At 39.8% G+C, this 24,103-nt stretch overlaps 1 protein-coding gene across 1 annotated transcript in view; it reads left to right on the top strand.

The window, feature by feature from the left end:
• TDRD7 (tudor domain containing 7) overlaps window positions 1-24,103 on the top strand; it is a 99,300-nt gene that overhangs the window by 20,102 nt on the left and 55,095 nt on the right. Inside the window, exons 2-4 of the mRNA XM_039234834.1 lie at window positions 18,029-18,241; window positions 20,976-21,117; window positions 22,093-22,306. Coding sequence (XP_039090765.1) covers window positions 18,035-18,241; window positions 20,976-21,117; window positions 22,093-22,306 — 563 coding nt within the window. The 5' untranslated portion in view covers window positions 18,029-18,034. The remainder of the gene's footprint in view (window positions 1-18,028; window positions 18,242-20,975; window positions 21,118-22,092; window positions 22,307-24,103) is intronic.

Raw genomic sequence — 24,103 nt, 5'->3', positions numbered from 1 at the left:
CCAGCTGAGCCAGAAGCACAAAGGCGCGGTATGTGCGCGGCCCCTCTAGGTCGAGTTGGCGCGCAGGAATTTGGCGCGCATGCAGTTGTTTTCCCAGGAATTGGGATAAGTGTGTCCACTTTGGCCCAGCTGGAGAGCCAGAGACCGGGTCCCTCTGTGTCCCAAGCGGAGGTTTTTCTGTTCCCCAGTGACAGGGACCGTGTCCTGAGCAGTTTCAGCCTCTCTCTTTCCCCTCTCACTCCCCGCAGAGGGGAATCGCCCCCGTCCCTCTGCATCTCTGGTCCCGGCCTGATTTTATCTTCCCCAGTTCCCACTCATGTTAGAAGTTTTTCTCAGCAACCTCTGTCTCCCTTTCCTCCCAAACTCCTGGATTCTGTAATGGTTTCTATGGCTCAGGTCCTCTCTGTGCAAGATATGGGGGCGAGTGCAACGTACGGAGCTCCCTACTTCTCCACCGTCTTTACAAGTCTATATCACATCTTCTTTATCCATTCATCCATCGATGGACATTTGGGCTCTTTCCATACTTTGGCTTTTGTTGATAGTGCTGCTGTAAACATTGGGGTGCATGTGCCCCTTCAAAACGGCATGCCTATATCCCTTGGATAAAAATCTAATAGTGCAATTTCTGGGTCATAGGGTAGTTCTATTTTTAATTTTTTGATGAACCTCCATATTGTTCTCCAGAGTGACAGCACCAGTTTGCATTCCTACCAGCAGTGCAAAAGAGATTCCCTTTCTCCACATCCTCATCAACATCTGTTGTTGCCTGAATTGTTAATGTTAGCCATTCTGACGGGGGTGAGGTGGTATCTCATTGTGGTTTTGATTTGTATTTCCCTGGTGATGAGTGATGTTGAGTTGGCCATCTGAATGTCTTCTTTGGAGAAGTTTCTATTCATGACTTTTGCTCTTTTCTTCACTGGATTATTTGGTTTTTTTGGGTGTTGAGTTTGATAAGTTCTTTATAGATTTTGGTTAGTATCCAAAAGTTAATTATCATTAGCATGTCATTTGCAAATATCCTCTTCCCATCCTGTCATTTGCCTTTTAGTTTTGCTGATTGTTTCCTTTGCTGTGCAGAACCTTTTAATTTTGATGAGGTCCAAATAGTTCGTTTTTGCTTTTGTTTCCCTTGCCTCCAGAAACTGGTTGAGTAAGAAGTTGCTGCAGCCGAGGTCAAAGACGTTTTGCCTGCTTTCTCTTCGAGGATATTGATGGCTTCATGTCTTACATTTAGGTCTTTCATCCATTTTGAGTTTATTTTTGTGTATGGTGTAAGAACGTGGTCTAAGTTCATTTTTCTGCATGTCACTGTCCAGTTTTCCCAGCACCACTTGCTGAAGAGTCTGTCTTTATTCCATTGTATGTTCTTTTCTGCTTTGTCAAAGATTAGCTGGCCATACGTTTGTGTGTCCATCTCTGGGTTCTCTATTCTGTTCCATTCATCTGAGTTGCACAGATATTCTATATCAAGTTAAGGAGATTCACTTCTATTCTTATTTTCTGAGAGTTTTTATCATAAGTTATTTTGAACTTTGTCAAATGCATTTTCTTTTTTTAAATTTTTTAAAATATTTTTATTTCTAAGGAGAGAGATAGAGAGACAGCATGAGCAGGGGAAGGTCAGAGAGAAAGGGAGACACAGAATCTGAAACAGAATCCAGGCCCTGAGCTACCTGTCAGCACAGAGCCCGAAGCGGGGCTTGAACCCACGAACCGTGAGATCATGACCTGAGCTGAAGTCGGATGCTTAACCGACTGAGCTACCCAGGTGCACCATGTATTTTCTTTACCTATTGATATCATGTGGCTTTTCTCTTGTAGTCTCTTGATAGAGTCCATTACACTGGTTGATCTTTGAATGTTGAATCAGTCTTGCATTCCTAGAGTAAACCATAGTTGATCATGATGTGTTATCCTTCTAATCTGTTGTTGGATTTGATTTGTTAATATTTTGCTAGGAATTTTTTCAGTTATGTTAATGAGAGATATTAGTCTGTGCTTTTCTTGTAATGTCTTTGTCTAGTTTTGATGTCAGCATAATGTTTGCCTCATAAAATGAGTTTGGAAGTATTCCCTTCCCCTATGTTTTTTGGAAGAGTTTGTGTAGAAGTATTTATTTTTTCTTAAAATTTTTGGTAGAATTGGCAATAATCCCATTTGGGTTTGAGTTTTCCTTGGGTGAAGGTTTTTAACTATAAATTCAACTTCTCTAATAGATATAGGGATATTAATGTTATCTATTTCTTCTTTTTTTTTTTTTCTTTTTATTGTCAAATTAGTTTCTACATAATACTCAGTGCTCATCCCCAAAGTGCCCTCCTCCATGCCCATCCCCCCCTCCCCCCCACACCCATCAGTCCTCAGTTTTTGTCAGCATTCAAGAGTCTCTCATGGTTTGCCTCTCTCCCTTTCCCCCACCATTTCCGCCCTTCTTCTCCCCCTTGTTCCTCCGTCAAGTTCCTCCTAATCCTCCTATACGTGCAAACATATGGTATTTGTCCTTCTCTGCCTGACTTATTTCGCTCAGCATAACACCCTCAAGGTCCATCCATGTTGCTACACATGGCCAGATTTCATTGTTTCTCATTGCCATGTAGTATTCCATGGTATAGATAAACCACATCTTCTTGATCCATTCATCTGTTGATGGACACTTAGGCTCTTTCCATGTTTTAGCTATTGTGGAGAGTGCTGCTATGAACATTGGGGTACATGTGCTCCTATGCCTCAGCATTTCTGTATCCCTTGGGTAAATTCCTAGCAGTGCTATTGCTGGGTCATAAGGGAGTTCTATTGTTAGTTTCCTGAGGAACCTCCACACTGTTTTCCAGAGGGGCTGTACCAGTTTACATTCCCACCAACAGTGTAGGAGGGTGCCCGTTTCTCCACATCCTCGCCAGCATCTAGAGTTCTCTGATTTGCTCATTTTAGCCACTCTGACTGGCGTGAGGTGGTATCTCAGTGTGGTTTTGATTTGTATTTCCCTGATGAGGAGGGATGCTGAGCATCGTTTCATGTGTCTGTTGGCCATCTGGATGTCCTCTTTGGAGAAGTGTCTGTTCATGTCTTCTGCCCATTTCTTCACTGGGTTGTTTGTTTTTCGGGCGTGTAGTTTGGTGAGTTCCTTATAGATTCTGGATATTAACCCTTTATCTGATATGTCATTTGCAACTATCTTTTCCCATTCCGTTGGTTGCCTATTAATTTTCTGGGTTGTTTCCTTGGCTGTGCAGAAGCTTTTAATCTTGATGAGGTCCCAACAGTTTATTTTTGCTCTTGATTCCCTTGCTTTTGGGGATGTGTCAAGTAAGAAGTTGCTGCGGTGGAGGTCAAGGAGGTTGTTTCCTGCTTTCTCCTCTAGGGTGTTGATAGTTTCCTGTCTCACGTTCAGGTCCTTTATCCATTTTGAGTTGATTTTTGTGCATGGTGTGAGAAAATGATCTAGTTTCATTCTTCTGCATGTTGCTGTCCAGTTCTCCCAACACCATCTGTTAAAAAGGCTGTCTTTTTTCCATTGGATATTCTTTCCTGCTTTGTCAAAGATCAGTTGGCTGTATACTTTTGGGTCCACTTCTGAGTTCTCAATTCTGTTCCATTGGTCTATGTGTCTGTTTTTGTGCCAATACCATACTGTCTTGAGGATGACAGCTTTGTAGTAGAGGCTGAAGTCTGGGATGGTGATACCTCCCGTTTTGGTTTTATTTTTCAGTATTACTTTGGCTATTCGGGGTCTTTTGTGGTTCCATACAAATTTTTGGATAGTTTGTTCTAGTTTTGAGAAGTATGCTGGTGCAATTTTGATTGGAATTGCATTGAATGTGTAGAGTGCTTTAGGTAGTAATGACATCTTAACTATATTTATTCTTCCTATCCATGAGCATGGAATGTTTTTCCATTTCTTTGTGTCTTCTTCAATTTCCTTCATAAGTTTTCTATAGTTTTCATCATACAGATCTCTTGTATCCTTGGTTAGGTTTATTCCGAGGTATTTTATGGTTTTTTGTGCAATTGTGAATGGGATCAGTTTCTTGATTTCTCTTTCTGTTGCTTCATTATTGGTGTATAAAAATGCAACCGATTTCTGTACGTTGATTTTGTACCCTGCAACTTGGCTGAATTCTTGGATCAGTTCTAGTAGGCTTCTGGTGGAGTCTGTCGGGTTTTCTATGTAGAGTATCATGTCATCTGCGAAGAGTGAAAGTTTGACTTCCTCTTTGCCAATTCTGATGCCTTTGATTTCCTTTTGTTGTCTGATGGCTGATGCTAGGACTTCCAGCACTATGTTAAACAACAGTGGTGAGAGTGGACATCCCTGTCGTGTTCCTGATCTCAGGGGGAAAGCTCTCAGTTTTTCCCCGTTGAGGATGATGTTAGCTGAAGGCTTCTCATAGATGGCTTTGATGATGTTTAAGTAGGTTCCTTCTATCCCAACTTTCTCGAGAGTCTTTATTAAGAAGGGATGCTGTATTTTGTCAAATGCTTTTTCTGCATCTATTGACAGGATCATATGGTTTTTATCTTTTCTTTTATTGATATGATGTATCACATTGATTGATTTGCGAATGTTGAACCAGCCCTGTAACCCAGGAATGAATCCCACTTGATCTTGGTGGATGATTCTTTTGATATGCTGCTGGATTCGATTTGCAAGGATCTTGTTGAGAATTTTTGCATCCGTATTCATCAAGGATATTGGCCTATAGTTCTCTTTTTTTGCTGGATCTCTGTCTGGCTTGGGAATCAGAGTGATGCTGGCTTCATAAAATGAGTCCGGGAGTTTTCCTTCGACTTCTATTTTTTGGAATAGCTTGAGAAGAATTGGGATTAATTCTGTTTTAAATGTCTGGTAGAATTCCCCAGGGAAACCATCAGGTCCAGGGCTCTTATTTGTTGGGAGATTTTTGATCACTGATTCGATTTCTTCACTCGTTATGGGTCTGTTCAGGTTTTCTATTTCTTCCCGTGTGAATTTTGGTAGTGAGTGTGTGTTTAGGAATTTGTCCATTTCTTCTAAGTTGTCCAATTTGTTGGCATATAATTTTTCATAGTATTCCCTGATAATTGCTTGTATTTCTGAGGGGTTGGTTGTAATAAGTCCATTTTCATTCATAATTTTGTCTATTTGGGTGCTCTCTCTTTTCTTTTTGATAAGCCTGGCTAGAGGTTTGTCAATTTTGTTTACTTTTTCAAAAAACCAACTCTTGGTTTCATTGATCTGTTCAATTGTTTCTTTGGTCTCTATGTTGTTTATTTCTGCTCTAATTTTTACTATTTCTCTTCTTCTACTGGGTTTAGGGCGTTCTTGTTGCTCTGCCTCTAGCTCCTTTAGGTGAGCTGTTAGATTTTGGACTTGTGCTTTTTCTAATCTCTTGAAATAGGCCTGGAGAGCAATGTACTTTCCTCTTAGGACTGCCTTGGCCGCATCCCATAGATTTTGAATTGTTGTGTTTTCATTTTCATTTGTTTCCATATATTTTTTAATTTCCTCTCTAATTGCCTGATTGGCCCATTCATTCTTTAGAAGGGTGTTCTTTAACCTCCATGTTTTTGGCGGTTTTCCAGACTTCTTCCTGTAATTGATTTCAAGTTTCAAAGCATTGTGATCTGACAGTGTGCATGGTATGATCTCTATTCTTTTATATTTATTGAGGGCTGCTTTATGTCCCAGTATGTGATCTATCTTGGAGAATGTGCCATGCGCACTTGAGAAGAAAGTAAATTCCCTGGCCTCAGGATGTAAAGTTCTAAATATATCCGTCAGATCCATCTGGTCCAATGTGTCTTTCAAGTCCATTATTTCTTTAGTGATTTTCTGTCTGGTTGACCTATCCATTGCTGTAAGCGGAGTATTAAAGTCCCCTGCTATTAGCACATTCTTATCTATAAGCTTGTTTCTGTTTGTGATTAATTGTTTTAGATATTTAGGTGCTCCCATATTCGGTGCGTAGACATTTATGATTGTTAGTTCTTCCTGATGGATGGACCCTGTAATTATTATGTAGTGCCCTTCTTCATCTCTTGTGATTGTCTTTAATTTAAAGTCCAGTTTGTCTGATATAAGTATCGCTACTCCGGCTTTCTTTTGATTTCCTGTAGCATGATATATATTTCTCCATCCCCTTACTTTTAATCTGAAGGTATCTTCCCGTCTAAAATGAGTTTCTTGTAGACAGCATATTGATGGATTTTGTTTTTTAATCCATTCTGCTACCCTATGTCTTTTGATTGGAGCATTCAGCCCATTTACATTCAGTGTTATTATTGAAATATGTGGGTTTAGAGTCTTTGTATCTTTTGTAGGGTTCATGTTTGTGGTGGTGTCTCTGGTATCTTTGTTCCTTGCAACCTTTCCTTCAGAGCATCCCCCTCAGGATTTCTTGTAGGGCTGGCTTCGTGGTGACAAATTCTTTCAATTTCTGTTTATTTGGAAAGGTTTTTATCTCTCCTTCTATTTTGAATGACAGGCTTGCTGGATAGAGGATTCTTGGCTGCATATTTTTACTGTTCATCACATTGAAGATTTCCTGCCATTCCTTTCTAGCCTGCCAAGTTTCAGTAGATAGGTCTGTCACCACTCTGATAGGTTTCCCTTTGTATGTTAGGGCCCTTTTCTCCCTAGCTGCTTTCAAAATTCTCTCTTTGTCCTTGTATTTGGCCATTTTCACTATGATATGTCGTGCAGAAGATCGATTCAGGTTACGTCTGAGGGGAGTCCTCTGAGCCTCTTGTACTTCCACATTTACTTCCTTCCCCAGGTCGGGGAAGTTCTCTGCTATAATTTGTTCCAGGACTCCTTCAGCACCTTTCCCTCTCTCTTCCTCTTCTGGGATTCCTATGATACGGATATTGTTGCGTTTGACCGTATCGCTGAGCTCTCGAATTCTTCTTTCCTGTTCCTGGATCAGTTTGTCTCTTTTTTTGTCAGCTTCTTGTTTTTCTATAATGGTGTCTTCTAAATCACTTATTCTCCTTTCTGCCTCTTCAATCCGTGCATTGGAGGCCTCTAATTTATTATGGATCTCATTTATCGCATTTTTTAATTCTTCATGCCTATTTTTATTTTCCATTCTGTCTGTAGCCATAGTTTCTTTGATGTCCCCTATGTTTTTTTCAAGCCCAGCTATTAATTTTACCATTATTATTCTAAAATCTTGTTCAGTGATGCTGCTGATATCTGTTTTGAGCAGTTCATTAGCTGTCATTTCTTCTTGGAGTTTCTTTGGAGGAGAGGTCTTTCGTTTCGTCATTTTAGTTAGCTTTCCGGCTCTTGTTGGTTTTAAAGACCTATTATTCTCTCTGTTTCTATGAGCACTGCTATATCCAAGAAGGCTCTTTGACTTTCCAGGGCCTACCCTTTCAGAGAGTGTTTTTTGAATGGTATCCCCTGGTCTCTCTTGTTGGGACCTTGGTTATTTTATTTTCCTATTCGTAGTGATATTTGGGACTCTCCACCTTGTGCACTCTAGCTTGTTTCTTTAGGTAGCCCTCTCAGGCAGGGATGGGCGTGGCGTGATCCAATGCCTCAGGCGGGAGCTCTGCCTCAGCGGTTGTGGGGAGGAGAGTGACGGTGCTCCAGTCCCTTCTTGAAGCAAGAGCTGCTCCTCGCTCTTTTGGGGGTGTAAACTCCCCGTACCAGGGGCGCAGCCGAAGTTGGTTGCACTCTTCAACCCAGGCCAGTTCCAAACTCCAAATCCCAGTCCGCGCGCCCCGCTGAAGTTGCCTTAGACACTATTTCTTCTTGAATAAGCTTTGGAATTTGTGTCTTTCAGTGAATTTATTCCATATCATCTGATTGACCAAAGTTATTGGCATAAGTTCATAATATTCTTTTTTTAAAATAAATTTATTGTCAAATTGGTTTCCATATGCGCTCATCCCAGTAAGTAACAAGTCCTCTCCTCAATGCCCGTCGCCCACTTTCCCCTTTCCCCAACCCCCATCAACCCTCAGTTTGTTCCCGGTATTTAAGAGTCTCTTATGGTTTGCCTCCCTCCCTCTCTGTAACTTTTTCCCCCTTCCCCTTCCCCATGGCCTTCTGTTAAGTTTCTCCTGATCCACATATGAGTGAAAACATATGGATTCTGTCTTTCTCTGGCCAACTTATTTTCACTTAGCATGATACCCTCCAGCTCCATCCACGTTGCTGCAAATGGCCAGATTTCATTCTTTCTCATTGCCATGTAGTATTCCATTGTATATATAAACAACATCTTCTTTATCTATTCATCAGTTGATGGACATTTAGCTCCTTCCATGATTTGGCTATTGTTGAGAGTGCTGCTATGAACACTGGGGTACATGTGCCCCAGTGCATCAACACTCCCATATCCCTTGGGTAAATTCCTAGCAGTGCTATTGTTGGGTCATGAGGTAGTTCTATTTTTATTTATTTTTTATTTTTTTAATGTTTTATTTATTTCTGAGAGAGAGACAGTGTGAGCAAGGAGGGGGGGTCAGAGAGAGAGGGAGACACAGAATCCGAAACAGTCTGCAGGCTTTTAGCTAGCTGTCAGCACAGAGCCCAACACAGGGCTCAAACCCACAAACTGTGAGATCATGACCTGAGCCGAAGTCAGACCCCCAAGCAACTGAGCTACCCAGGCGCCCCTATTTTTAGTTTTTTGAGGAGCCTCCACACTGTTTTCTAGAGGAGCTGCACAATTTTGCACTGCCACCAATAGTGTAAGAGGGTTCCCGTTTCTCCACATCAGCATCTATAGTCTCCTGATTTGTTCATTTTAGCCACTCTGACCAGTGTGAGGCGGTATCTTAGTGTGGTTTGATTTGTATTTCCCTGATGATGAGGGATGCTGAGCATTATTTCATGTGTCTGTTGGCCATCTGGATGTCTTCTTTGGAAAAGTGTCTATTCATGTCTTCTGCCCATTTCATCACTGGATTATTTGTTTTTCGGGTGTGGAGTTTGGTGAGTTCCTTATAGATTTTAGATTCTAGCTCTTTATCTGAAATGTCATTTGCAAATATCTTTTCCCATTCTGTCAGTTGCCTTTTACTTTTGTTCATTGTTTCCTTTGCAGTGCAGAAGCCTTTTATCTTGATGAGGTCCCAATAGTTCATTTTTGCTTTTAATTCCCTTGCCTTTGGAGATGTGTCGAATAAGAAATTGCTGCAGCTGAGGTCGAAGAGGTTGTTTCCTGCTTTCTCCCCTAGGATTTTGATGGTTTCCTGTCTCTCATTCAGGTGTTTCATCCATTTTGAATCTATTCTTGTGTATGGTGTAACAAAGTAGCCTGGTTTCGTTCTTCTGCATGTTGCTGTCCAGTTCTCCCAACACCATCTGTTAAAGAGACTGTCTTTTTTCCATCGGATATTCTTTCCTGCTTTGTCAAAGATTAATTGGTCATATACTTGTGGGTCCAATTCTGGGTTCTCTGTTCTATTCCATTGGTCTATGTGTCTGTTTTTGTGCCACTACCATACTGTCTTGATGATGACAGCTTTGTAGTAGAGGCTAAAGTCTGGGATTGTGATGCGTCCCATTTTGCATCTGTTGACAGGATCATATGGTTCTTTTCTTTTGTTAATCAGAGTACTAAAGTCCCCTGCAATTAGCACATTCTTATCAATAAGATTGCCTATATTTGTGATTAATTGTTTTATATATTCGGGTGCTCCCAAATTTGGTGTGTAGACATTTATAATTGTTAGCCCTTCCTGTTGGATAGACCCTGTAATTATTATATGATGCTCTTCTTCATCTCTTGTTACAGCCTTTTATTTAAAGTCTAGTTTGTCTGATGTAAGTATGGCTACTCCAGCTTTCTTTTGACTTCCAGTAGCATGATAGATCTCGATCCCCTAGCTTTCAATCTCAACGTGTCCTGAGGTCTAAAATGAGTCTCCTGTAGACAGCAAATAGATGGGTCTTGTTTTGTTTTCTTTTATTTTTTATCCATTCTGATACCCTATATCTTTTGATTGGAGCATTTAGTCCACTTACATTCAGTGTTATTATGGAAAACTATGGGTTTAGAGTCATTGTGTTATCTGTAGGTTTCATGCTTGTAGTGATGTCTCTGGTACTTTGTGTTCCTTGCAACATTTCACTGACAGAGTCCCCCTTAGGATCTCTTGTAGGGCTGATTTAGTGGTAATAAATTCCTTCAGTTTTTGTTTGTTTAGGAAAACCTTTATCTCTCCTTGTATTCTGAATGACAGGCTTGCTAGATAAAGGATTCTTGGCTGCATACTATTTCTGTTTATCACATTGAAGATTTCCTGCCATTCCTTTCTGGCCTGCCAAGTTTCAGTAGATAGGTCTGCTACTACCCCTATGTGTCCACCTTTGTATGTTAAGGCCCATTTATCCCTAGCTGGTTTCAGAATTCTCTCTTTATCTTTGTATTTTGCCAGTTTCACTATGATATGTCATGCAGAAGATCTATTCAAGTTATGATTGAGGGGAGTTCACTGTGCCTCTTGGATTTCAATGTCTGTTTCCCAGGTTGGGGAAGCTCTCAGCTATGATTTGTTCAAGTACCCCTTTAGCTCCTTTCTCTCTCTTTCCTTCTTATAGAATTCCTGTGATCCAGATATTGTTCCGTTTGATTGCATCACTTAGTTCTCTAATTCTCTTTTCATGATCCTGGATCATTTTATTTCTCTTTTTCTCAGCTTCCTCTTTTTCTATAATTGTATCTTCTAATTCACCCATTCTCTCCTCTGCCTCTTTAATCCGCGCTGTGGCCACATCCATTTTATTTTATACCTCATTTATAGCATTTTTAATTCATCTTCACTATTTTTAAGATCCTTGATCTCTGCAGCAATATGCTTTTTTCAAGCCCAGCAATTAATTTTATGACTATTATTCTAAATTCTTGTTCAGTTATGTTGCTTGTATCTGTTTTGATCAATTCTTTAGCTGTCACTTCTTCCTGGAATTTCTTTTGAGGAGAATTCTTCAGTTTCATCATTTTGGCTAGTTTTTGTCCCTTGTCAGTTTTAAAAGCTTGTTATGTGCTCTGCACTTTGCAAGCACTGCTATATTAAAGGGGGCTTATACACTGTCCAGAGCCTGGCCATTCAGGAGGTGTTTTTTGTAGAGTGTCACTTGCTTTCTGTTGTTGTGACTTTGGTTATTTTATTTCCCTACTCATAGAGATGTTTTGGACCCTCAACCAGCTCTGCTTTGATTTGTTCCTTGAAGTAACCCTGGAAAGGAAAACAAACAGACAAACAAACAGGAAACAAAAACGTGCAAATGTATAAATAAAAAAAGCAAACAAACAGAAATTTAAAAAAACAATCTAAAAGCAAAAAAAAAAAAACAAAACAGAAAAACCAGCAACAAGTAAAGAACAGGGTGGAGGTGGTGCTAATGAAAGAGCATATACAAAGAGAGAAATGACAGGGGCGGGGAAAAAGAAAGAATGAACGTTGACCAGGCAGAGAGACTAAAGGGCCTAATCCAGAAAAAGAGAAAGGAGAATAAGGAATGGGTTGAGGAAAAAGAAACGAAGATAAAGTTACCCAGAGAAACTATATGGCCTGATTATTCCAGAGAGAGAGAAAGGAAAGTAAGGAAGGACGTGTGGAACATTCATCAAGAGAATGGATTACCTATGTCTGTTTAAGCAAACCAATAACCAGAGTAACCAGCCTAAAGGAGGGAAGAGATAAGGAGAAAAGGGAGAATATATCTAAATGATAAGAATTGACCTAGAATTAATCCAGGCAATGCTACAGTGCTGGCCTGGAGGACGGGGCTGTCTGGTTCCACAGCATGTATCCAGCTCAAGTAGATAAGCACTACCCAGCACTGAGGGGCATGATTTGGTGTAGGCTAGCCCACCTCTACTGTGCACCCCCCCACCTGAGGCCTCGCTTTGGTGGTTGTGGGGAGAAAAATGGTGACACCCCAGTCCCTTCTTCATAGACCAGGTGTCCAAAATCATTCCTTTGGATCCGTCCGTACTGTGCCTTGGGTGCAGACTAGGCAGGTTGTCTCACTCTGCAAACTCCTGTGTCCCACGATTAGCTGAGTTTTAAACTCCTGCTTGGAGCGGTTAATGATGCCGCCGGATGATATGTGGTCCTGCAGCTGTGCTGCAGCACTTCAGGGGAGGGGACCAGATTCTCCTGCTGCAGACTGCACCCCTGGCCTACCTCCGAACCCAGAGGTGGCTCCCCTCCTCCCCAAGTGTAGGAACAGGGCAGCTGGCCCCAGTCTAAGAAAGCCCTGCAGTTAGAGATGGGACCCTTCTCTGAAAGCCCTGCAATTAGAAATGGGATCCCTCTCCATCCCAGTCCGAGGTTTTTCTCTTATCCAGGTACAGTCCTATGCTCCCCCAGCAGCTTTCTCTTCCCTTTGTCTCTCTGCAGAAGGGGATCCCTCCCCTCTGTGCCTAGGAGGTCCATTTTATCTCCCCCCATTGGTAATCACTCACCTATGGGGCCATCCAGTTTTCCTGTTTTCTCCCTAGTAGACTCCATCTCTTTTCCTCCCAGATTCTTGGGGTTCAAAGTCCTTTGGCTTGAGCCCTTCTTTGTTTGAGATATGCGGGAAGTACGGATTCCCCTACTTCTCCATGTTGGCCCTTCCCTATGATATTCTCTTTTTAATGTCTGCAGGATCTGTATTTGATGGCCCTTTCTGTAATCCCATTATTAATAATTCACGTATTCTCTTTTTTTTTCCTTGATTAGTTTACCTGGAAGTTTTAACAATTTTATTGATGTTTTCAAAACACTAGTTTTGGTTTCATGATTTTTTTCTTTACCTTTCTTTCCTGTTTCATTATTAATCTGTTTCATCATTTCAGTATTGATTTAGCTCTTATTTTTATTCCTTCCTTCCTTCTACTTTTGGTATAATGTGCTCTCTTTTCTCAAGGTAGTAGGTTAGATCACTGAATTGGGATCTTTCTTCTTTTCCAACATAAGTCTATAATGCTGCAAATTTCCCTCTAAATATTGTTTTAAGTGCACCCAGTGAACTTTTGTACATTGTGTTTTCATTTATTTAAAAATATTTTCTGTGTCTGTTGGCCATCTGGATGTCCTGTTTGGAGAAGTGTCTGTTCATATCTTCTGCCCATTTCTTCACTGGATTGTCTGTTTTTTGGGTGTGGAGTTTAGTGATTTCCTTATAGATTTTGGATACTAGCCCTTTATCTGATATGTCATTTGCAACTATCTTTTCCCATTCTGTCAGTTACCTATTAGTGTTATGGATCGTTTCCTTTGCCGTGCAGACGCTTTTAATCTTGATGAGGTTCCAATGGTTTATTTTTGCTCTTGATTCCTTTGTTTTTGGGGATGTGTCAAGCAAGGAATTGCTGCAGTTGAGGTCAAGGAGGTTGTTTCCTGCTTTCTCCTCTAGGGTTTTGATGGTTTCCTTTCTCACATTCAGGTCCTTTATCCATTTTGAGTTTATTTTTGTGTATGGTTTGAGAAAATGATCTAGTTTCATTCTTCTGCATGTTGCTGTCCAGTTCTCCCATCACCATCTGTTAAAGAGGCTGTCTTTTTTCCATTGGATGCTCTTCCCTGCTTTGTCAAAGATTAGTTGGCCATACATTTGTGGGTCCACTTCTGAGTTCTCTATTCTATTCCATTGGTCTATGTGTCTGTTTTTGTGCCAATACCATACTGTCTTGATGATTACAGCTTTGTAGTAGAGGCTAAAGTCCGGGATGCAGATGCCTCCCATTTTGGTTTTCTTCTTCAATATTACATAGGCTCTTCAGGGTCTTTTGTGGTTCCATACAAATTTTAGGATAGTTTGTTCTAGTTTTGAGAAGAATACTGGTGTGATTTTGATTGGGATTGCATTGACTGTGTAGATTGCTTTGGGTAGTAATGACATTTTAACAATATTTATTCTCCCGACCCATGAGCATGGAATGTTTTTCCTTCTTTGTGACTTCTTCAATTTCCTTCATAAGTTTTCTATAGCTTTCATCATACAGATCTCCTATGTCTTTGGTTAGGTTTATTCCTAGGTATTTTATCCTGTCGATAGATGCAGAAAAAGCATTTGACAAGATACAGCATCGCCTCTTAATAAAGACCCTCGAGAAAGTAGGGATATAAGGAACTTACTTAAACATCATAAAAGCCATCTATGAGAAGCCCTCAGCTAACATGATCCATGAGCATAGGATGTTTTTCCATTTCTTTGTGTCTTCTTCAATTTCCTTTATAAGTTTTCTATAGTTTATCTTCTTGATCCATTCATCAGTTGATGGACACTTAGGTTCTTTCCATGTTTCGGCTATTGTTGAGAGTTCTGCTATGAACATTGTGGTGCATGTGCCCCTATCCATCAGCACTCCTGTATCCCTTGGGTAAATTCCTAGCAGTGCTATTGCTGGGTCATAGGGGAGTTCTTTTGTTAATTTTTTGAGGAATCTCCACACTGTTTTCCATAGGGGCTGCACCAGTTTACATTCTCACCAGCAGTGTGGGAGGGTGCCCATTTCTCCACATCCTCGCCAGCATCTAGAGTCCTCTGATTTGCTCATTTTAGCCACTCAGACTGGCGTGAGGTGGTATCTCAGTGTGGTTTTGATTTGTATTTCCCTGATGAGGAGGGAGGCTAAGCATTGTTTTTCATGTGGTTTATCTATACAATGGAATACTACATGGCAATGAGAAAGAATGAAATCTGGCCATGTGTAGCAACATGGATGGAAGTTGAGGGTGTTATGCTGAGCGAAATAAGTCAGGCAGAAAAGGACAGATACCATATGTTGGAGGATTAGGAGGAACTTAATGGAGGACCATGGGGGAGAAGAAGGGGAAAAATAGTGGGGGAGAGGGAGGGAGGCAAACCACGAGAGACTCTTGAATGCTGAGAACAAACCAAGGACTGATGGGGGTGAGGAGGAGGGGAAGGGGGATGATAGGCATGGAGAGGGGCACTTGTGGGGATGAGCACTTGGTGTTATATGGAAACCAACTTGACAATAAACTATTTAAAAAATAAATAAATAAAAATATTTTCTCATGTTTTTCTTTTGAAGGGAGCTTCCTTTCTGACCTTTGTTTTTTTAGAGGTATGTCATTAAATTTGCAAATACTTAGGGATTGTCCATATATCTTTTTGTTCCTGATACCTAATTCAATTTTTTTCTGGTCAGAGGATACTCTTTGTGTAATTCCAATTATTCCAATATTCTAAATTGGTCAAGGATTGTATTAAGTCTCAGAATATATTCTGTCTTGCTGAATGCCCCATGTGCTCTTGAAAAGAATGTATATTCTGCTACTGTTGGGGTAGAGTATTTTATAGATATCACTTAGGTCAGATTGGTTGATATTGTTATTAAGCTCTTCTATATCCTTACTGATTTTTTGCTTACTGGTTCTACCAACTACTGAGAAAGGAGTTTTGAATTTTCCAAATAATCATGAATATGTTTATTCTTTCATCTCTGTTGGTTTCTGCTTCATGTATATTGAAGCACTGATGTTTGGTGATGAATTAACTCCTCAATTTGTAATGTCTCTCTTAATCCCAGGTGATAGTCCTTGTTCTAGTATTAATTAATCATGTATTTGACTGTCATATCTTTTTCTTTTTACTTTGAATCTATGTGTTTGTATTTAAAATAGATTTTTTTGTACACAGGATATTGGTGAAGCTTTTATATCCACTCTACTTATCCTAAATTTTTATTGAGATATTTTCATCATTTACATTTAATGTAATTATTGCTGTGGTTAACTTTAAATCTACCATTTTGCTAGATGTTTTCTCTTTGTTCTTTCTCTTTTTTGTCGTTGTTGCTGTTCTTCCCCCCTTTTTTGCCTATTTTTTTTTTACTTCTAAATGCTTTTTTTTTTATTCCAGTGTAGTTAACATGCAGTGTTATATTTGTTTTGGTTGTACATCTAAGTACTTTTTGATTGAATTTTTTATTTGTTTGGTCTTCACTGATAGCTTATTAATTGTACCTCTTGAAAACATTTGTGGTGGTTGCCATACGGTTTATGACATATGTCTTTATCACATTCCCCTTTCAAATAATATTATACTACATATTGTGTATATATACATAGTATTAATTAAATGTTGGTGCTGGTGGTGACAATTTGAAAAGAGTTCATGTTTAGTAGAGGGAAGTACATAATAAGTATTTAGGATATTTGCCATTTAAACCTTGCTGTCATTTGAGTATCATATTTATAATTAAGAGCGCTCACAAATGAGCTGATACTTTGTCTCCTTTTTAAAATGGACAAATGAGGAAATTGCTAGAATTCCTCCTTTTTGTTTTCTTTAAGTGTATTTGTTTGTTTTGAGAGAGAGAGAGTGCACGCACAAGCATGCACAGGGGAAGGGGAGAGAGAGAGTCCCAAGCAGACTCCTTGCTGTCAGCACAGAGCCCAGTGTGGGACTTGATCTGACAAACCATGAGATCAGGACCTGTTTGGCACATGATCTGGAATTAGTGTCCACTAGCTACATTTAATTCCAATTAAGTTAAAAATTGAGGTCCTCAGTCACGCCAGTCACATTTCAAGTGCTCAGTCACCACATATGTTGAACAGATGTAAAACATTTCCATCAGCACAAAATTCTGTTGGATAGCACTGTTGAAGGAAGAACTAACACATTGTCCATGGCTTACCTGGACTTTTCTGGCTTCTTGAATGTCATTTTTTGAATGTGTCACCATTCTATTTACTATTAGTCCAGAGAAAATATGAGTGGTTAATCTTGAAAAATGCCAGTTACTAACTATTGAAAATCCTTAGCCAGGGCCCCCACAGGTTTATGAGGTACCAAAATTCATTTTTTCTCTCACGTGGTTTGTCTGCTGTGTTTGACACTTTTGAGTATGCCATTCTTTTTGGTTCTTTCCTCTTTTTCTTTATATGACACCAGTTCTGCCTTTTCTATTTTTATCTCTGGTGTCTTTCACTCAGCCTTTTATAGATTCTTCTTTCTCTGCCTGTCCCTTCATGACAGCCTTCCACAGAGGCCCATCCTTAACTTTATTTTTGACTCCCTGGGCACCAAATACCACATATATGCTAAAGGTCAACAAATCCCCAGTTCAGACCTCTAACCTGAGTTCCTCATGAATATCTGTGTGGCTGCCCTGTACGCATCCCAGCCTCTGTATGTCCCAGATGAATGCATTCTCTTCTTCTCTTGCAAACTTGCCTCTACCCATCTCAGTGTGGGTCATTACTATCCACTGTGTTTCTGAGCCAGAAACTTGGGAACTCCCTCATCATCCAAAGCAGTTAATCCATTTCTATTGATTCTACCTCCTGATTACCTCTCAAGTTGATTTTCTGTTTACTCCCGAGTCCCTGTGTTTAAGTCCTCCATATTTTCAAATATCCTTACAAAGTCTTTCTCCTTCCCATTTATCTTCTCCATTACTGAATAGTTGTCTTTCTAGAATGCAGAGCCGATCACTTTATTCCCCTATTTAAAATCCTTCTAAGGTCCCACATTATGTTTGGTGAAAATGCAGACATATGAACCTAATATAGGAGTCTCTGTGGTCTGCCTCTTCCCATCTCTTCCCACCTCTCCTGTCTCCATCTTGCGGTCCTCAGCTTCTGATCTTAGAGTCTTCATTCAATCATGCCCAGCCACTTAACTGCCTGGAACTCCTCAGAATCAACCATGTGTTTCTCTCTGATCTCTGTGCCCTTTGAACTTTCTATTCCCTTTACTTGAGGCTGATACCTCTCCCCATCCTTACCCTACCACACACCCTTTTTCTCCTTGCCTGAGTGATTCCTTCCTTCAGGAATTCCTTCTTGTCCTTCAGGATTCCATTCAGACCTTCCCTCTGGGAATGTTTCCCTGATGTCTTCCTTCCCCAGATTAGTCTTTGTGCATCTCGGACTTACCCTGTGTTCTCATAGTATTCTGTGCTTTTCTCCACTGTAGTAGTCTCCATGTATTGTATTAGCATTGGAAAGTATTCAGTAACAATTGATGGGATAACCTAATAAGTATGAACTCTGAAAACTATTTGAGTTCACAGACTACTGAATCATATTATAGTAACCTATTGTATTCTTATAGGTGAAGATGCTGGAAGCAGATCTGGTTTCAAAAATGCTACGAGCTGTTCTACAGTCTCATAAGAATGGAATAGCATTACCCCGGCTCCAAGGAGAGTACAGATCCTTGACTGGAGACTGGATTCCCTTTAAGCAATTAGGTTACCCAACACTAGAGGCCTATCTGAGAAGCGTGCCAGCAGTTGTGAGGATAGAGACTAGTAGATCTGGAGAGGTAAGAAGGTAATTGTGCATGTCAAGAGTCAAACCAATTCGTAATTGCCAGCCAGGCACTTCTAATCTCCTAACTAGGATAAAAGTACTAGCTAAGTGGTTTGAGATTGGTAGCAATAGAAAGCATCCAAGACATAGCCTAGATTCTGGTGTCTTTTGTTTTATCCCTCAGATTCTTTTTGTTGTAAAACTTAGACTCTAGGAGCACCTGGGTGACTTAGTCGGTTAAGTGTCCAACTTCAGCTCAGGTCATGATCTCGTGGTTCATGAGTTCGAGCCCCGTGTTGGGCTTTGTGCTCACAGCTCAGAGCCTAGAGCCTGCATTTGGATTCTGTGTCTCCTCTCTCTGCCTCTCCCCTACTCATGCTCTATCTCTCTCCCAAAAATAAATAAACATTAAAAAATTTTCTTAAAAACTTAGATTCTAATCACTATAAATGAAAAACTTTAAGGTTTACCCAGTCAGCAACATTCAAGCAAAATAAGTGTACTGGAGACCTAGATTTCAGGTGTCAACACCCATGCATTATATACCTGTTTTTGCTCAGGTCACTAACGACCTCCTGATTACCAGAGCTAATAGCTATTTTTAAATTCTCATTGTTTGACCTCATTCCTATCTGTTCCTACTATCTGGACCCTAGTTCAGTCTCTAATGGATCATTCATCCCTTTGATTATTCTTTTTTTATTTTTTAAGTGTATTTATTTCTTTATTTTGAGAGAGAGAACATGAGCAGGGGAGGGGATGAGAAAGAGGGAGAGAGAGAGAATCCCAAGCAGACTCCACACTGTTAGTGCAGAGCCTGATGCAGGGCTCAAACTGACTGACTGTGAGAGCATGACCTGAGCTGATATCAAGAGTGAGGCGCTTAACCAACTAAGCCACCCAAGCGCCCCAACACTTTGATTATTACAGGGCCTTCCCTACCATTCTCCTTGTCTTTAATCCTTCTTTCTCTAGGCTATTCTGCCCTTCACACAAATATGACCATACTATTTAAATCTTTTAGTTTCTCTGGAAGATTTTATATATAAGATGACAATTTGGTGGTAGCAATGAAATGTTTTATTGCACATACCCTGTGACCCAGCAGTTTCACCTCTTGGCATCTGCCCAATGTACAGTATGAAAGATATGGACAAGCCATTGTCCAAAAGACAAAAAGCGCCTACCTCACCAAACAGCATATTCTTCTGGGTACATTTCTACCTGGGTAAATAGGTATGACAGATCTGGGGTATTTCTTAACCACGACTTGTAATAGTTGTACTGTTTGGGGACATAGGAAAGGCAGTGGATGGAGGAGGGAAAAGGGGACCAAGATCAGGAGAGTGATCAAAGGGAAGGTTCACCTGATATGTAATAATTTTTATAAGGAGCATGTATAAATTAATTAAATATTATATTAATAATAAAACTTGCTTCAACATCCTTGATTCTTCTAGACAAATTCAAGCTCCACTTTCTATCTACTTGACACTTTGTAATACGTCTGATACAGCATTTAACATAATGCTTTCTATTTAGTCTCTTTGTGTCTCTCTTTTGCTTCATAAGTTTCTTGAGGATGGATGATTGTTTTTTCACTCCAAATAGTGGTTCTTAGTAAATATGTGTTTGATGTATGAATGATCAAATATATCATGAATTAATAATGCCTCATATGGTTACTGTGCTATAAGTTACTCAACCGTGTTCTCCCATTATGCGCATTTTGACTGTTTCCAGGCTTTGATTATTAAAATAACCCCTACTGCACATATTTGGGTATGTAAAGCTTTCTTCTTTTCAATTATATTCTTGTAGTATATTTTCAAGGATAGAAATACTGGACCAAAGAATAAGCACATTTCTTTCCTGTCCTTTATTTCTACTTAGAATCAGAGACTTTAACACTAAAGGTGGCTTTAGAGACCATCTAGTCCCAGTATTCTATTTGGGATTCTACTTCACATACTTGAAAAAAATCCCCTGTATATCACACCAATTGTTTAAGAGATAAAAGGCTGAGCTGCTGTGTTTTAAGCAGGCACCTCAGGATCCAGGGCCTCTGCTTGCCCGGCCTTGCCCTCTCCCCACTGCCACCATGAGGCCACAGAGTTACCTTCATGGAATCTGGTGGCACCATTGAATAGTTTGAAAACCCCAGATCTAAGCCCACTCCCATTTTATAGTTGAGAGAGTATACTAAGATGTGGGAGCTAAAGTGTTTTGTCCCAGGTCACCCAGCTAATCTGTTTCAGTGGCAAGATTAGGATTGGGTGGTCTTTGAGAGTTAACAAAAATAGCAATTATGAGTACATACTTTGGATTCAGAGAGATAACCTAGCTGTGTGACTTGGGAAGGTTGCCTGAGCCTCTGTTCTCCCATGTATAAAATAGAAATAAAATATACCTCACAGATTATGTGAGGTAATATGTGCAGATCACAGGTTTCTTTTGGTTCATTTGTTAATTCTCTAGTACCTAGCACATTGTAGATGCTTAATGAATTCCTGTTTAAGGAATAAATGAAATTTTCAATTTGAGAAATGATTATTCAATGTACTGGACTATTCTTGATTTCTCTTATCAAATATAATTTTGCTCTAACAGTATCAAAAAGAGAGAATATTTGCATACAGCTTGATTTGGAACATGTAAACTCACTAAGATCCACTTTTAAAAATTGGCCTCTAGGCAGCAGTGAATCTGAGAAATGTTTCTCCTCTCACCCTGCCTCTCATGAATAGATTACCTGCTATGCGATGGCCTGCACAGAAACTGCAAGAATCGCTCAGCTTGTGGCTCGTCAGAGAAGTTCTAAAAGGAAAACTGGGCGGCAAGTTAATTGTCAGATGAGAGTAAAGAAAACCATGCCATTTTTTCTAGAAGGTAAGGTCTTTTCACATGCTAAAATTTTTAAACCTGTCTATAAATACATTGTCGTAGGGAATTATGGAAATATTGCCTATGTTCATGATAAACACCTATATTTGTTAGCATTCATATTTCAAGAGGGAAATATTCAAGCTAGTACTGTATTTCCATTTGAAAGTAACTAAAGATAGTGAGCATAAATTACTAAGTTATTACATGGTGTGAAATAGTTCAGTAAGTTTTAATTAGGCTTATTATGGCAAAGTGTTATTTTATTCCTTAAGGTTTTGGAGGGAGAAAGCCTCATCCAGAATGTTGGATGAACCAAGAACCTATGATTTAATATCTTGTTTAGCCAGTCACATCTTCATACTTTTATACTAATATCCTCTGTTTTCAGAAAAACATGAATTATATCATACACAAAGGTATTATGGGCAACTCAGCCAGTGTATGCTGAAGACTTATCTCAAAGAGTTTATAATCAGTTCTAAAACTAAATCCTCAAGATATAGTTTGATGATAACATAAGGAGTAGACCCCCAAATGCCACTGTGAGCATTTTAGACAAGAGAACAATCATGGTGAAAATGGCCATGGAAGGCTTCATGGCAAAGGGGGACTCGAACCCAGATCTTGAATGAGGGGAAGAATTTAAATTGATGGAGAAGAAATGGGAGGAGTGAGATATGGCTGAGTATGCTGCATTTGTAGCAACATGGGGTGACTGTTACCAAAGTGTTGGTTGGTGAGTAGAGGGAAGGTAACTGGCTAATTTAGCGGAGGAAGCTACGTTTGAAGAAATCTCATCTGCTAAATACCAATCTATTCTTCCCCTACTGACAAACCCTGTAGTGGCAACTCCCTCGTGTTCTTACAAACTGTTCTGAGAATAGAGACTCAGAGAAAACATCTGGATTGGGGAGTGACGTAGTGAAACGAGGCTTTTGGAAAACTAACTGATTCAATTATGTATGCCTTACTTCATAGGAAAACCAAAAGCAACCCTCAGACAACCAGGATTTTCTTCAGATTTTTCTATCAGCAAAAAACCTAATCCAACGCTGTTAAGAGATAGAGGAAACTCTCTTGGAGTTAAGTCTGATGCTGAAATGCCACCTTACACCTTACACACAACTATTGGAAATGAAGTATTCAAAGACGTCCCAGTGCAGAGGCATGTGACCATGTCTGCCAGCAACAGGTATTTGGGCTTTGTCTGGCTAAAAGGAGAAGTGTGGTGAACCTAGGATAATGTTAAAAATGTATGCTCTGGATAAGAAGGAAGTATTTCCTCTTTTAGCTAATGTAAGTTCACATGTAGTAGAGAAATGCATCATGAATAGTAAGTCTACTTTTCCTGGCTACCTGCATGTCATTGTCTGAGTATCTTCACTTTATATTTTCTCTGCATTGTTGGTAACCTCTCCTTGTAGAATTCATTTGAAAGCTATCACAGGCTATTCTAAGATGCTATTTCAGGATAACTTACAACTTTTTCTGAAAACCTTTTGAATAATTAATTTTATAAATTTTAGGTAAAATCTTATTGATTTGCACATTCCACTGTGCTCCAATAATCATATCTATAACTATACAGTAGCATCATACACCCACACAGCAGCATATCCGACTGGCAGTATTAACACAACCTTCAAGTCTTAGTTTGAGTGCTGCCATTTAGTAGCCAGGTGAATAAGTGAAATTATTTGATCTTTGAGGATCTCATTTGTTTAATGAAAATGTTAAACTGGGTGATTTCAAAGTTCCTTTTCAGCTTTAAATCTTATAAGTTTTATAGAATGCTTCCGGTCAGCAAACTATGACCCATGGGCTAAATCTGGCCCATTGCCTGTTCTGTGCAAATAGAGTTTTATTGAAACAAAGTCACATCCCTTTGTTGATATATTGTCTATGGTTTCCTTTACGCAACTGCAGAATTGAGTAGTTGTCCAGAGATGTTATGGCCTGTAAAACCTAAAATACGCACTAGTGGACACTTTTACAGAAAACATTTGCCAATTCCTGATGTAGATAAATGAGTATCCCATTCCTTCATTCTTTTTGTGCCTTTATGAAACAAATTTTGTTGTATCATATCCCTTTATTTTTTTTAAGTTTATTTATTTTGAGAGAGAGAGAGAGAGAACATGAGTGGGGGTAAGGGCGTGGTAGGGAGAGGGGAGAGATAATCCCAAGCAGGCTCTGCACTGTCAGCACAGAACCCAACGTGGGGTTTGAGCTCACAGAACTATGAAACCATGATGTGAGCCAAAATCAAAAGTCAGACACTTAGCCAACTGAGCCAACCAGGTGTGCCATATTATATTCCTTTAAACTGGTGTTCAAATATTCCATTTTGTATAAAAGCTACTCCTCTCCCACCCCAGTGCTCCCCCTACCATACTAGAATATTTAGAATTAATTTTTTTCTTGCTAAAGAAGGAGATTCTCTTATTTATTTTTATTTTTTTAATATAGTTTATTGTCAAATTGGTTTCCATACAACACCCAGGGCTCATCCCAACAAGTGCCCTCCTCAGTGCCCATCACCCATTTTCCCGTCTCCCCCACCCCCATCACCCTCAGTTTGTTCTCAGTCTTTGAGAATCTCTTATGGTTTGCCTCCCTCCCTCTCCTTAACTATTTTTTCCCCTTCCCCTCCCCTATGGTCTTCTGTTAAGTTTCTCCTATTCCACATGTGAGTGAAAACATATGGTATCTGTCTTTCTCTGCCTGACTTATTTTGCTCAGTATAACGCCCTTGAGTTCCATCCATGTTGCTACAAATGGCCAGACTTCATTCTTTCTCATTGCCACGTAGTATTCCATTGTATAGATGAACCACATCTTCTTGATCCATTCGTCCATTGATGGACACTTAGGCTCTTTCCATGTTTTGGCTATTGTTGAGAGTGCTGCTATGAACATTGAGGTACATGTGCCCCTGTGCATCAGCACTCCTGTATTCCATGGGTAAATTCTTAGCATAATATTAGAA

This window comes from Hyaena hyaena, unplaced genomic scaffold (assembly GCF_003009895.1).
Source record: "Hyaena hyaena isolate Hyena2069 unplaced genomic scaffold, ASM300989v1 scaffold_93, whole genome shotgun sequence".
In the NCBI taxonomy this organism is placed as follows: Eukaryota; Metazoa; Chordata; class Mammalia; order Carnivora; family Hyaenidae; genus Hyaena; species Hyaena hyaena.
Note: the sequence above shows the minus strand (reverse complement) of the source record. Positions and strands in the feature narration are given on the sequence as shown.